The sequence below is a fragment of the Euprymna scolopes genome, chromosome 29 (genome assembly GCF_053919585.1).
Source record: "Euprymna scolopes isolate OS-2025 chromosome 29, ASM5391958v1, whole genome shotgun sequence".
Taxonomy (NCBI): domain Eukaryota; kingdom Metazoa; phylum Mollusca; class Cephalopoda; order Sepiida; family Sepiolidae; genus Euprymna; species Euprymna scolopes.
Genome location: NC_136510.1, coordinates 17,356,382 through 17,371,924, shown reverse-complemented (window position 1 = coordinate 17,371,924; position 15,543 = coordinate 17,356,382). Strand labels below are relative to the sequence as shown.

Here is a 15,543-nt window from a genome sequence, read left to right as displayed (position 1 = left end):
CAATACCGAAGTAGGGCAATATATAATTTTTATTTGTTTTGCATAAGCATTTATGTGTTGATTCATGAGCATGTTTTGCTTTTGTAATATCACGTGACATAATCTCCTGATTAATTTGTGCTGGAAGCGCCTTTAAAATTTGTATTACAGACTTCACCTTTGTATAAGCAATATAGCCTGAAGAGGTTTCTAGTTACTTGTAACTGGCTGATCGAAACATGCTCATGAATGTGTAGCGACACATAAATGCGTATGTAAAACAAATAAAAAGCATATATAAGATTTCTGACAGTTTATCTAGCACCTTTTATTTGTTAATATTTTTAAAACTTGATCTCAAATTTTTATTTTTTTTACTTTATAAGGAACTGACAGAGTCACCCAAATCTTTTTTTTTTTTTTTTTTTTGCTGCTGTATGAGAAAACTGTTTGAGAGCCTAGTTTTGGCGCGTTTAGGGTGTTGGGTGCGATTGTGTTTTCAATCCTATTTGAAATTTGATCTCTTTGGAAGTGGTGGCGGCTTCTCTGGCTGTCCGTTCTCGCTCTCATCTGATGGGCGAAATTCCGTCACTGGTTTCACAACGGTGGGAGACATTGATGCCTTGCGGGGAGGCAGGGGAGGTGCTGTTGAGACTGGGATGATTGGCCGGGGCTGTTCATTAGAAGGTCGAAACTGGAAACGTTCATCTGCAATCCGGGAGACGGGCGTCTGAAATAGAGGAAACAGAACCAAAAGGTTAAAATTTATTATTTGAAAGAAACAAAACAAAGATGGATGTGTAGCGGTTACGTATTGTTTTTGGTTCATCCGAAAGTGCAAGTATCTACCTGGCATTGGCCAGGATATAGTGAGGCCATTTTAGTTTTTGTTTTCACCCCAAACAAGGTATATTGCCACTTGGAAAGTAAGGAGCTACTATTTGGGATCTTGTCTAATAGGGGAATGTGTGGAGTTGAGCTCCAAGATGTCTGTTCACATTACATTTTAACTTTAGCAGGTTAATACAGAGAAGTAGGAAACAGGGAGGGAATTCCAAATTGTAGCAGACTGAGGGAAGAAACTATTAGTATAGAAGGCTTATCAGCATTTAGAGACCCTAACAATGAAGGGGTAGGATTTTGATGCTTGTTGGGTTAGTCAATGGTATGTATGTCAAGGAGACACAAGTGCTATGAGTTGATCAGAGCACATTCCATTAAAGTACTTGTAAAAAGAGGCATATGGATGCGACATTGTGGTGATGGGACATGTAAGACGAGTTGTAGCCATATAGAAGTTTTATCTTTTTTCCTCGTCCAGTTTTAGTATTTAGAATGCTGTGAGTATCTCAGAGTCCAGGGCGGGTAATACCAGGCAATGTCGCATGTGTGATTAAAAATTAGTACAAACCTGATTTTTTGTACAGCATGCAGTGTTCGCGTCAAGCAAGAAGAATAAAGAAAGAAAAAAATGGCCGCTGTGTTTACTTATAGGTTGGTGATCTCATGAGCTAATGAGACTTCAGGGCATCTAATACATATATGAAAGGCAGGCGGTTTCAATAAAAAGACTGTTGATCAGAGAAAGGCATTCCTTTTGGCAGAAATGAGTTTTGTCAGATGTTTATTGCATTTTGATACCAAGAAGTGTGAAGAAGGAGAAGAATAGATAAATTGTTGGGAAACTGCAGAATATTTTTACACCTTCTCTCCATGCAATGCAGTCTAAAGAGTTGATATCAGCCATATTGTATGCAGTTATATCCCTTCTTTCAGACGTAAACTATATCTTGTCTGATTTGCCATGCTTTCTAGTCCCCAGGATATCCAAACGCATGGAGTTGCTGTAAGAAATGGTACAATGACTGAAACATTCGAGACGTCAGATGCACAAGGCTCTAATATTAAAGTTTCTAATAAAGCACAATTGATGAGATCTTTTCTTCCAGTTTGCAAATCAGAAGTGTTTTAGGTGCACGTCACCCTGTCATGTAAGATACAACCCTAACTCAACAGCCACACATCCACTGGATTATAAAATGATGATTAGGCTGAAGCCGAAGCCGTTACAGATTAGAAGTGTTTGGAACTCATGTCTTAATGCCATAAAAAATGACAAACTGAACACCGGTTAAGTTAAAACGACACAGGTGTCCAAAATGTTATTAAACAATCCAGTTTTTGATCAGTATTGAGTGGTTAAAGGTTCAACTGAAGTTGTGTCTTCCATCAATTCCTGTGTTCTCAAACCACACCTCTTTGACACTCTTACTCCACCCATTTGTTACAACACAAAACAATAAAAATGTATAAAGATATAGAACACAAACAACAAAAATGTACAATAAAAAATACAACACAAAACAATAGAAATGTACAATAAAAATACAACACAAAACAATAAAAATCTACAATAAAAAATACAACACAAAACAATAAAATAACAGGTGAAGGTATACTGTATTATTATTTTAAAATGAATATCCACGAGAAAAAAAAGATAATCAGAATAACATAAACGAACACATGGTAAATTTACAACTATTAAGTGCGTTTTTATTACTTTTACCAAAGAAAATGAGAGAAAATGTGATTATATGTAATATTAGTATTCATTGTACAGGGTGTCCCAAAAGAAGCTGATGGTAAAAAAAAAAAAAAAAATAAATAAATAAATAAATAAATAAAAAAAATCATAACTTCTTTAATTTTTTATATTTTTCTTTTATTTTTTCAGATCATCTAGTTTGATTTGGTTGTTTTGTTTCACGGCATATCAACCCTTTTCGGGTTATCTAATGCCGAATCTGGTGATTTTGAAGAACGATTTTTTTAATATAGTATATTTGTTTTTTAAGTTGTAATCTATTTAACCCATAGTTGGGACCCTAACAGGTGCTACCACTCCGGGTCAGAGTGGACCTGGGAGCAATGGCAATTAAAGGGTGGCTCCACACTCCCTAAGGCCTGCAAGCTGGGGCCCTCACCATCGGATATAGTTTTAGGTCATATCCAGGACCTCAGATCATCTAGAGTAACAATTTTTGTTTCAACTAGGCAGCAATACTCCATTCTTGGACGTACTTGGCTTTTATATAGATAGAGAATTGCATCAGCAGTGAGATATCTACTGGAGCGGTAGAAGCATCCCACCATTTTTCCAGCGACTTTGGCAACAATTTTTGTTTCAACTAGGAATATTCTTCCTTTTTTTTTTTTTTTTTTTTTTTTTTTAAATCGATCCATTACTCTTTAGCTTTTCATTAATTTCCCTGTATACACAATCTCGCTCTCTCTCTCTTCTCATAAACAGCATCAATATTTTATTACAGTATTCCCTTGCTGTTTGTAAGGGTTACTTTATTTACTACCACTCCTACATAACAAAAGACCGCAAATATTGGATGCAGTTTTAAAACGTCTTTTATTTTTTTTATTTTACTTTTGTTCGCTTGAAGAGATCAAGGGAGCTAACTCCTCCTGGGGCGAACACTTGATTCTATTACAGTTTAAATTTATATCCGAGGGCTCTTTTAAGGATAGACACTGTTTCCCTTTATGGCAGCTATCTGTATTTCCTTACAGTTTGGTTTTCCAGGGATTGCTTCTAAGTATTTCTGAAGGTTCTTTTTTATTAGGCCAGCAGAGACCATGTTTTTAGATCATTTTTTAGGTCCTGATATGTATGAGATTATATACGATACTAAATGCTCCCCAAATACTTTCTAAAAACACTCTTTCTCATCAATACAGTAATAATGTAGTAATATTCAATGCAGTTGTGTATTTCACTAATGTAGTAATGATAATGTAAACACAATTTTGTATTGCAACAATATTTTCATCAAAAAGAAATGGAAGTACATGCGGACAGTAACACTGTATAGCATTATTACCCATACCGTATTACTGTACCATAAAGATATTTTCTGTGTACAACATATATTGTATACGTATTGGAATTGACAGAAAGTGAAATAAATTTAAAGACAAACATAGATAATACAATAAACACAGTTCAGTTAATAATAATACAGTACAATTCATTAATAATATGCAGTTAAAAACATTAATAACTAGCATGGGTGCCCGGCGTTGCCCGGGTGTTTGTAGGTGTGTGTTGAGCAAAAAAAAAAAAAAAAGTGGTAGAACCCGTATCGCGAAGGAGGAAAAGAACGGGGGAAAAAAACGTGACGTCTTTGCTGTTACGACCACCGCCATACCGGAAATGACGTAGGTTTAAATTAAGGCTAGACAATCGAAAAGAGTGGATGACTTTTGAAAATATTGACGATAAAAGCACCCCTCCCTTTAGAAAAGTGCCCAATTGAGGGTGAAGAAATTAATATTTTTAGCTAATTTTTCGGTATTTGTCATCTGAAGTGTCGAGCTTCAAAACGATACTGGTCTTGTGAAAATCCGTGTCCTCTGTCGAAGGTTTTAGGCAGACATGCAAACATACATACATACATTTATATATTGGTAGCTCAAATCTTCGACCCAAATCAAATAAAAAGCTATCTCTGAATACCCTTTATGTAAAATTTCAAATGTTTAGACCAGAAATTGTCTGAGTAATTTGGTAGAGACCACAGGGATCAAATTTTTTAAAAACTTTGACTTCTATTATGACCCCTTAACATTTATTGTTTTGGGCTCAAATCAAGTTATTAAGTTAGATCCATGTCCAAAGAATCTTTATCTAAAATTTCAAATGTTTAGACCCAAAATTGGTGGAGGAGTTTGGTAGAGTTCTCATTGAACTTTGACCCCATAACAGCCAAATTTCTGGCCGAAAACAGATTACAAAGATTTTCCCAACTCTCCATAACCTGTATATCAAATTTCGAGTCTGTAGACTGAAAATTAACAGAGTTATTGTTTAGGGAAATGTACACAGACAGACAGACACATTCACTTTTATAGATATATAGATACACAGTCAGAAAAATATGCATCCTACATACAGTTTATGTATTTAAAAAAAAAAAAAAAAAAAAAATGGGGGCGGGGATTGCTAAATCGGCAACACCGTTTACACACCATTCATTTTTATGATGTCATGACGCTAGTCTGGTATACCGGCATATGATGCGATAGGTCTAATCCGTGAATGTTCGGGGCTATTAATACGGAACTGTTAACAAGTGAAGGTATACTGTATTATTATTTTAAAATGAATATCCATGAGAAAAATAAGATAATCAGAATAACATAAAAGAACACATGGTAAATTTACAACTATTAAGTGCGTTTTTACTACTTTTACCAAAGAAAATTAGAGAAAATGTGATTATGTGATTATATGTATAATTAGCATTCATTGTACAGGGTGTCCCAAAAGAAGCTGATGGTTAAAAAAACAATAAATAAATAAATAAATAAATAAAATAACTTTAATTTTTTATATTTTTCTTTTATTTTTTCAGTTCATCTAGAGTAACCCTTCCAAGGTCATCATGAGTCGTTACACTACCCAGGAGCGGATATTTATCGTAGAGTCGTATTTTCGGTTGAATGAGTCAATATCAGAAACTCAAAGAGAATTTCGACAAAATTTCAACACAAGAAATTCCCCTACTCTCAATGCAATAAAAGCTATGGTGGCTCGATTTCATGAGCAAGGGTTTGTATGTGACCTCTCTAAATCTGGTAGACCCCGTATGGCAAGAAGTGATGAGAATAGTCAGAGATTAGCAGAGAGTGTGGCCGAGGATCCATTCACATCAGTAAGAAGGAGATCAAGTCAAATTGGGGTCTCTCGATCAATGTGGTTCCAGCAGGATGGTGCAGCGGTGCATATGGCACGAGAAACATTAAATCTGCTCCAGGGCATATTTGGCAACCAAATAATTTCTCGTGGCTGTGAGATAAATTGGCCACCCCGCTCACCAGATCTCACATGTACAGATTTCTTCCTTTGGGGTTACCTCATTAAGTGAAGTGAGGAAATTAGGGCCATAAGCCCTGAAATATTAAGTGATATGCTAGACAATGCCCTGCAGAGAGCACAAGAGTGTGAAAATGAAAATGGTGGGCATTTGAGTAACATCATTTTTCATAACTAAAATTAGACCTTCTGAAAAACATACCCTAGATTAATTTGTGTAAATAAAATTAGAATAAGTAGACTATGATATCTTACTATAGCTCAAAAAATCACGGAAGGGCTCATCTACCTACACATGAAAATTGGTAAGCATGACTTAAATATTAGGGAGGTTAATCAGATTTAAAATCCGTCAGCTTCTTATGGGACACCCTGTATTAGTTGGATTCTTCAGACTACTATTCTCATCTTGAGTGTTATTTGCACAACATTTCGGTCAATGTAACCTCTGACTTTCTTCAAGTGTATCTTGTCAAACTCAGAAATCTTTCTGCCAAACTTAAAAATTTGCACAGAATTTCAAATGGAAATCGTTATTTAATCCACAAGGGTAGGATGCTCTCATTTCGTCAGCCATGTCTGAGAAGGAAATCCAAAGTAATTTGCAATTGAACCTTCAACCTCCAGAAGAATGCAGCTTACAAGTGAATTTTATCAAGTATTTTATCCACTACGCCAGGGGTCTTTTAACAAGATACACGGTCAGAGGTTGCATTGATCAAAATATTATGAAAACAGTAGTTTGGAAAACCCAAATAATACAAATAATCAATCCTCATCTCAAAACTTTAGAAACATATTAGAATTTAATAATTAAAACACAGTCGTAATGAATAAGCACTTACCTGACGATTGTAGGTCCCATTTTGAATCTGCAATTGTAACAGATGGAGTAATTTCATTGGATAACATATCAGTAGATTATCCAACGAATATTACAAATTGATCTCTGTAAATTTCTATTACTAAAATAATTATTTGCACAGATAGAATATGTAACCAATAAAATCGATTGGGATTGGCTAATACGGATCAAGTATCGGATTCATTATTATTCAAGTCTAACTTGGAAAATCTGATTGCTATAATATATTAACAACCGTTTTGCAAAAGTTTGCTTCTCAGAATGTTGGAAACAACGATTTGAAATAATAAATTTTGCTGTAGAAACTAAACAAAAATTCTGCATTTATTTATATTGATTGCGTGGCTAACAATAGTAGTTTTTGAGAATTATACATTAATTGAATTTCTTAAATAAAAATACTTGTAATTTTTAGTGCGCGCTAATATTTTTTAATAACAGGTAAGTATTTCAGAAAGTTTTCCTCTTATACTTCACAACCTCGGGATTCCACTGTAAGCAGTCATTGGCTTGGGGCAAAATTTAATAAAACTTTTATCCCTCTACTTCGCTTTATCCGTCTTTCTATCCTTTTCTCTCCAACTGCCCTTTTCTCCTTCGCCCAGACCATTCCTCTCTAGTTTGGCACACACACACTCCTTTATATAATAGATTCCTCAAGTAATAAGTCTGCATTTTCTTTCCAAATCTAATATATAAAAGGCTATCTCTGTCTGTCTGTCTGTCTGTCTGTCTACATATTTTCAAACTCTATCTCCTTCGAAACTAAAAGTTGCAGAGCGGCACTAGGGGCTTTAAACGATTGGATTTTTTACAGACTGTTCTTTTATGGGTCTTTAGCCAGTTAAAATAGTTTTTAAAGGGTCAAAAATTGGTCAAAATTAAAAAAATTATTATACATTTTGTACATTCATTTTAGGTTATTTTAAATTTTTAATCAGTTCATATGCATGTCGCGTTGGTACAGTGGTAACGTCACCAGCTTTGAATGCTACAGTTTTGCTTTCGGTTCTAGTTGATGGCATCCAAATACTTTTTTTTTTACTTTTGAAATCACAAAATCTGGACAAATTAAAATATCATATTTAAGTGTATTTTATGCCCAGGCAAAGTTGCCCCCCACCTCAGTTAGTACATAATGGCTCAGAAAAATCGACCCCCTTACTCCCAATGGAACCTATTCCAGTTGATCCTCAGAGAATGAATAATTTTTTCTAAATTTTACATATTAATCATTCAGTACAACACTGATCCAGAATATACCAACTTTGTGGGGTTTTGTTCTGTAGTTTTTCACTTTTAGCTGGACATAAAAAACACACATACACACAGACAACTGCCCTTTATGTAAGAAACTAAGAAAGCTACCTGGCATTGCCTATGGTCAATTTGTAACCTATTTCTATCAAAACTTCTTTTTTTCTACCTCTCTCTATCTTTGTCTCCTCAACTCCCTTTTCTTCCACTGCCCAGCCCATTCCTCCCTAGCTGAACACACACACACAATAACTCTCTTTTATGGAATAGGTTCAGAGTAATAAGCCAGAATTTTCTTTCCAAATTAGTATATAACACTAACAAACTGACACTCTCCTGATGAAACTTGATCCAGTTGACCCTCACAGAATTAATATTTTTCTAAATTTTAGATATTACACTTCTGGGGCCATGCCAATGAAAACAATACCAACTTTGTGGTGGTCCGTTTTGTAAGTTTTGACATACAAACATACACACATATTTAGCCTTTATATAATAGATAAAAATAAGGGTGTTTATTTACTTTGTTCATGTTTGTGTACAAATAAATGCAACTTGGGCTTTATTATAAAGTGGAAATTGGTAAAAACTGAATTAAAATCTGTATTTTTTTTCATATAGATTTTTTTTAATCTTTCGATGTCTTTCAAATAAATGGTATTTTTTGTGATTCAGTCATAGTGAAAATGATGATGTGGACGTCACATCTGAAATAAGCCCAAAGGGATTGAATCTTTTTCTGATCAGGATCTGAACACCTTCTTGAAATCCCAACAGAAATGCAAGATCCGATGTGATAGAAAAAAAAGCTGGATACAAGTAGCGAGCTTGTGTGTACGAAAAGGAGTCAAGTATGAATATGTGTGCATGTGGAGGATGGTGCATGTGGTTCCTGGTTTTCTTGGACCTCAATCCTTCATATAAGTTTAGCTTCTTAACTAGTCAAATGAATGAGTTACACCCACCCACCTTGGTAACATAGTGGCACAATAAGAAAGAGGCTCTTATAGAAGAGCCCCCGCTCTTTACATTTGGGAGCCTTTCTTGTCCTTTTGAGTAAAAAAAAAAAAAAAAAAAGAACACAACCACTTGTTAAGCTAGCACTGACAGTTTGGTGAGAGAGAGAGATGGCTATGGTTGTTTATGCAATAGAGGTTGACATGTGCAAAAGGTCAAATCTACTTGCCCAACACCAGGATTTGAAAAATAAAATAATATCTCAGTTTATTTGTCCTTCATATGTATGGAAGATTTGTAATCAGTTGGAAATTGGATGTCATTCACAGTTATTTCCCCTTAGTACAATAAGACTTGTCCCCTCACCGATAAAAGATGCACCAGTTTAAGATCAAAGAATGAATATGTTTTTCTAAATTTTAGATATTATTCATCCACAATGATACTGATCAAGAAAATACCAACTTGTGGCTGTTTGTTTTGTAGTTTTAGAGTTTTAGCTGAACATAATAGCAATATCCCAGTCTCCTTGTCCTTCATATGTATGGATGTCTCTATATTTCTATATTTCTCTCTCATCTTTTGACAAGGGAAGATTTGTAAGCAGTTGGAACTTGGATGCCATTTGCAGAAAGTTGGTCCTCAGCTCAATTTTCGAGTTCTAAGAAAATGTTCCTTAAATGTTTAAACAAATCTCTATTTTTATAAGAAAATGTATCAGTCACTCATTTTATTCAGCGTTCAGTTCCAGCAGCGCAGTTTTACCAGTATTGACGCAGATAGAGAACTCAAAGACAAAAAAACTTAGCAGCAGATGTAACTGGCGGCATATCAACTTCTTAATGTAAGAGACATTTTATTGACTATGTTCTATCATTTATGACCCCGGGAAGCTGGTTGCCATACCCAGGACGGCAAAGACATTCCAGAAATGTCCCTATGACTAAGACACACTAGGTAACACTTCCTCATGCCATAATAGAAATCTTCCAAGAAGCCTACTCTCCACTTTCAAATTTTTTTTTATCCTCAGCCTCCACCAAATTGTATTTATCTTGAAAAGACACCAACCTTCTCCAAGTACCATCCTCCGTTTTCTTTTTTCTCCGCCATATTTAGATAGCATTATCATCTGGCGCTCTATTTCCAATGGAAAAACCTGAACACTCACTGAACCCCTGGATTTCATAATCATATCCACAAAATTAGGATACAACAATTAGCATTAACAAAGTTTTAGATTTAAGTATCAGACATCTTGAAATGGTTTCATGAAACCGAATGCATGAAAAACAAAAACGATTTGCTTTCAAGTCATTGTTATCATCATCCTATTTAGGTCAGCATCTGTTTTACATGCTGGCATGTGTTGGACGGCTTTTAGAAATTGATTAACCTATTTCTGATCACGTCTTTTTTTCTTTCTCTCAAATCAATTCTTATCACTTTCCACCATGTTTTCCATGATCTTCCTCTACCAACCGGCCCTGCTATCTCAACTGTTCTACATTTATTAACCTAAGAATTCTCATCCATTGTGACTGACAAAAATCTCAATTTATATAAGAGTCATTAAATTCGTCCACATTTCTACTTGCAGCTTGGTCGGTTTTCTCATGATCATATTTGACTTTAATTGGCATAGAAATATTAGTGAAAATAGACAAAATGTAAGGTTTTAATAAATAAGGATTAGTTAGATGCTTTGTGAAGGGGATAGTCCAGCCAGAATTAGCTTTTAATTAAGGGAATTAGTTAAATCATTATTATCATCAGTTTAACCTTTGGTTTACATATTGGCATGTGTTGAACAGCTTTTAGAAATTAAATTCCACTGCATTGAGATTGGTGGTGATTATGCAGAAAAATAAATTCTGGATCACAAAAGGTCGCTTGTTTTAACGGTACCACTTCTGTCTTCGTAGCTCTTCAACTTTTTAAGTTGAAAAAATAGGAGACTTTACTTTTAGAGCAGCCCTTGAAGAAATTTATTTTCAAACTAATCATCAGCATCATCATCATCATTTTAACATCTGTTATACATGCTGGAATGTTGTGGACAGCTTTTAGAAATTGACTTTCAAACTAACCTATCTCTGACCAGGTATTTAATTTATCTCTCCTTTTCTCAAATCTATCCTTATCACTTTTTATGATTTCATTTGCCTTCCTCCCTTCCAACTAAACCTTCTATCTCAATCGTTGTACTACATCTACTAATCCAAGGACTCACCTCTGTTGTTTTAGCATAACCTAAACCAACAAAACCTCTTGTTCTGCACACACCTCTCTGTATTGTACAGATTTAATCTTCCTATGAGATTATCAGATCTAAGCCTGTTTTTAAGACTTGCATTACACATCATTGTATCATTCTCATACCATTTCTCACCATGCAACGCATATCCTCAACCCTTATTGGCCATTTTTCACTTTCATATCATCGCCATGGCCATTTTTCACTTTCACATCATCGCACTACGTATATCACATCATAAAAAAAAAAAAGAAAGAAAAAAGATGGCCACTGTTCATTTTCAATATAATTATATTAAATCCAAGCAGCTTACCTTTGGAGTTTTCGGAGGAAGCGTAGGCTGCGGTGTGCCATTGTTTATGACTTGTTTCGATTTGCAATCTAGAAAGGAAATAGCAATGAACATATCAGGAAATTAATTATGCAAAAAAATTTAAAAAAAAAAAGAAAGAATCAAATCAAATTATGCAAAAATAAAAAAAAAATCAAATATTACAAATTAAAAAAAAAATCATGCAAAAAATCAAAAAATCAAATGAATTTAAAAAAAAAAGAATGAAAGTGGAACAAGCTTATTGTTGTGGTCCACTAATTTGTGGAAACAAATATATCGAACAGAAAAGTAGATACAACAAAAGTGGTTGCATGTCAGTCCGACTGCTAAGAGTGCAAAATGAATGCATAACATATTCTACCAGTCTTTATAATGAGTGGTAGAGTTTATTATTATCCGTAAGGTGAACACACCACAGCAGTTATGAAGGTGTACAAAAATTAACCATCCTATTTTCTGACATAACAAGGAAAATGGACATGCATACCTGCTGAGGTAATATAATTTATTTTTTTTACAAGGGAGTCACCACACGCTAGTCAGAATCAAATATCGATTTGTTAGATGCAATGTTAGTTAAGTCTAACTTCAATAATCCAACTGACTTGTTTTTTATATTGACTTTTCTTTATATTAAAAAAGGAATAGAAGGTATAACACAAGATTCTCTCTCTCTCTCATATATATATATATATATATATATATATATATATATATATATATATATATATGTGTGTACTTTTTCTTCTTTGATGAACTAATGAAAAATCTCTGATGTGTTCGGTTTATACCATTCAATGAAACATGTGTAAGATGCAGTAATTTAAACAATATGAATGTGAATTAAGTGTATATTCCTGAATTTTTAAATGTACAGGATTTCGAACTGAAACCTTTATTTAATCCATTGGGTTTAGGGAGATTGTTCCCTTTCTGCCAGCCATGATCGGGTAGATGTATTAATTATTATGTAATTATGAACATGAACCTGTGGCACAATGGTTAAAAGCATTGATTTATAATCAGTCTTCTGGAGGCTGAAGATTCAAACCTTACTACAGGCGATAATGACAAAGAAAAAAAAAATTAACACCCCTACTCTGTCATGGTTGATAGAACGAGAACAATTTACTTTTTAATCTGGAGGGTAGATTGCTCTCATTCTATCAGACATGACCAAGTAGAAATGTTAATTTTTATGTTATTCTTAATTATTGTCGCCTGTACTATGGATTGAACCTTCAACCTCCAAAAGGCTATCACTTATAACTGATTGTTGCAATACAGATCCAATAATAACTAAAAATGACATTATAATTCACATTTCTACATGACAATGGCTGACAGAACAAGAACAAACTACCTATGAATTAAATAAAGGAGACTGTTTAATATTTCGTGTAGGTTCCTAAGTTTGACAAAGATTAAGAAATTTGAAAATATGCACCCGAAAAAGGTCAGAGATGACATCAGATAAAACATGAAAATAAAATGAGAACAGTAATCCTTAAAATACAAATTATCAATCCTCATCTAAAAAATTATGTAATAACAAAAATAAAAAGAAGTTTTAGTAGCAAGAAAATCAAATAAGTTGTCTGACAAGTTGTGACATTCCATGCAAAATTTAAAAAAAATTAAAAAAAAAAAAAAAGGGTCTGTTATTTAGGCAATATGGGATTCCATACGTTGAATATGCAACATGGCCGACCGATGCTGATGTCATCTGGAAACTTAAAATTGCAAAATGTGACTATAGGAACAAAATGCATTTTAATAATTCTTGACTGAAAAAAAAAAAAATAAATAAAGAAAGAAAAATAAAAAAAAAATAGATAATACCAACATTTTTTTTGCGTCTTCTCTTTTTCAAACAATTTGTTACCTAAAATCTTTCAAAAGAGATTTGTTTATTTAAATATTACTTTAATTTTATTTGTTTTTAATTACATTTCATATACTTTATTTCATGTATCGTATTATTAAACCGCATTTTGTTCCTGTATCTCCATTTCACAATTTTAAGTTTCCACATAACGTCAGTCCTGGTCAGCCATGTTGCCTATTCAACCTATGAAAGCCCATATTGCTGTTATTTATATAGATTCAAAATCATATTCATATTTATGTTTTAAACAAAGCATACATTATATATTAAAGATCGAGTGTTTAAGCCAGTGTAAAATAATTGTTTCCATTCAAATAGCCTTAGAAGCATTCAAGCACAAATAGGAGGAGGAAAGGATTGTCTGGCAAGGTCAAAAGTCATAAAAACGCGTGAATGGTAAAAAAAGCAAGAAAAGTAAGTATCTAAATCATATGAAGGATTAGTCTACGAAAAGTTAGAAAAAAAAAAAAAGTTTGCGAATCAGGACATGACCAGAGGCGAGTTGTGTAAGCGAAATAAAATGCTGTCTCAAATGTAATTCAATCAAACTGCGATCATCTAGTGCCGACTTATGAGGACCTGCATAAAAGCACAGATTGTCAGTTTAAAAACCATCTAAGAGTTTGTTCTATTAATTTAAATTAACAGTGGTTGTGTTTGCTCGTCTGTCAAGAAAGAAATCGCATTTATTTTAGCTCAGAGAACGTTTCAAACCTACACCAAGTAAACAAGTAGCACATTGAGCCTTCCAAATTCAGAACTAACTGTTAATCAATGCTTCGACCACCAGAAGATGATCACTTAGAATTGATTATTACTTAGCACTTTATCCAGTGTTACTCTATGTATCCACATGGATTCCATATAGATTCTCGAGTCTGACAAGATAAAGGTTGGAAGCTACATTAGTCGGAACATTGTGAAAATAATATTCAAGTTGAGAATAGTAGTCTGAATAATCCAATTTAACACTTCACCCCCCCCCCTAAAATAGTACCTCAATAACTAAACTAAAATAAATAAAAAAAATTTTTAATAAAAATAAAAATTTTGCTAAAATAGAAAGTATTCACTTCTTGGCTGCCATGTTTAAAATCATAAATTGCAAACTCGGTGTTAATAAAAAAAATCCCTCTTTATTTTAGGCCACATAGCTTTTGACATGCAAACTACCTGGAAAATATACCCCATGAACTAAGTGCAAGAGAGATACAAACAATTACACTCAAAAGGATGGTTAGAATAATTAAATTTTCCTTACTCTCTATCATTGCCTAAAATTAAATGAAAATTCCATAAAAAAAAATTTCTTTCCTAGAACTGTCAGTTTGTAGCGCATAATACCATAAGGCTACTTTATGGTTGTTTTTAAACCTAATGTAAATAAATTCTTGAGCTGTCCTCTTTAATCAAACCCTAGCTAAGTTACAACATTACTGATCATCATGGTGTTTCTAACCGTTTATCTAACACTCATTAACCCTTATCTTAGTGTCCTCTGGACCTCCATAAGCAGTGACCCCAAGTAAAAAAAAAAACAAGATATGGCAACCATTATAAAGTGGATATTTTCTATTTTACAAAACTTTTTTAAATAAAAATTAGTAAAGAAAAAAAAAAATGCACATCATCATCATCATCATCATAAATAATAATAATAATAATTTCTACTACTACTACTACTGATAAATGTTGTAATTTGACATTAACAAACACAAATGCCAACCCATATTTCAGAAATAATTTAACAATCATGTGAACCTGCCCGACTTTTTTGGCTTCCAACTCTAGCATAAACACACCTCCACCGAGTGATCGCACATATATTTTTTTTCTTTTTCTTCTCCCTGAAGATGAGACATACCTAGAAAATTTGAGAACTTTACACCACATTATCGTTCTGGTGTGACACATTATATTTTTAAATAAATATTTTATAATTGAAAATTATTGAAATCTTTCAATATTGGCATTTATTCTTTTTACCTTGTCTCGTACCCAACAGTGTTTTTCTACACGACTGCATTGCAGTAGCCTTCAAACACAATTCTTTTCACACTATGTATAATGCTTCAAGCAAATTACAACATCCTCCTCAAAATTAAATAAATAA

General features: G+C 33.5%; 1 protein-coding gene across 31 annotated transcripts in view; it reads right to left on the bottom strand.

Annotated features, from left to right (window-relative positions):
- Positions 1–282: 282 nt before the first annotated feature.
- Positions 283–15,543, bottom strand: part of LOC145252512 (dedicator of cytokinesis protein 3-like) — a 468,467-nt gene continuing 453,206 nt past the window's right edge. For 18 of the 31 annotated variants that reach the window (XM_080112022.1, XM_080112023.1, XM_080112026.1 and 15 more), the window contains 3 exons: positions 11,522–11,589; positions 6,715–6,741; positions 283–709 (listed from right to left, as the gene is read on the bottom strand). In XM_080112022.1, the coding sequence (XP_079968148.1) occupies positions 485–709; positions 6,715–6,741; positions 11,522–11,589 (320 nt within the window). In that variant the 3' untranslated portion in view covers positions 283–484. The remainder of the gene's footprint in view (positions 710–6,714; positions 6,742–11,521; positions 11,590–15,543) is intronic. The other 13 variants (XM_080112031.1, XM_080112038.1, XM_080112024.1 and 10 more) reach the window with 1 other exon arrangement.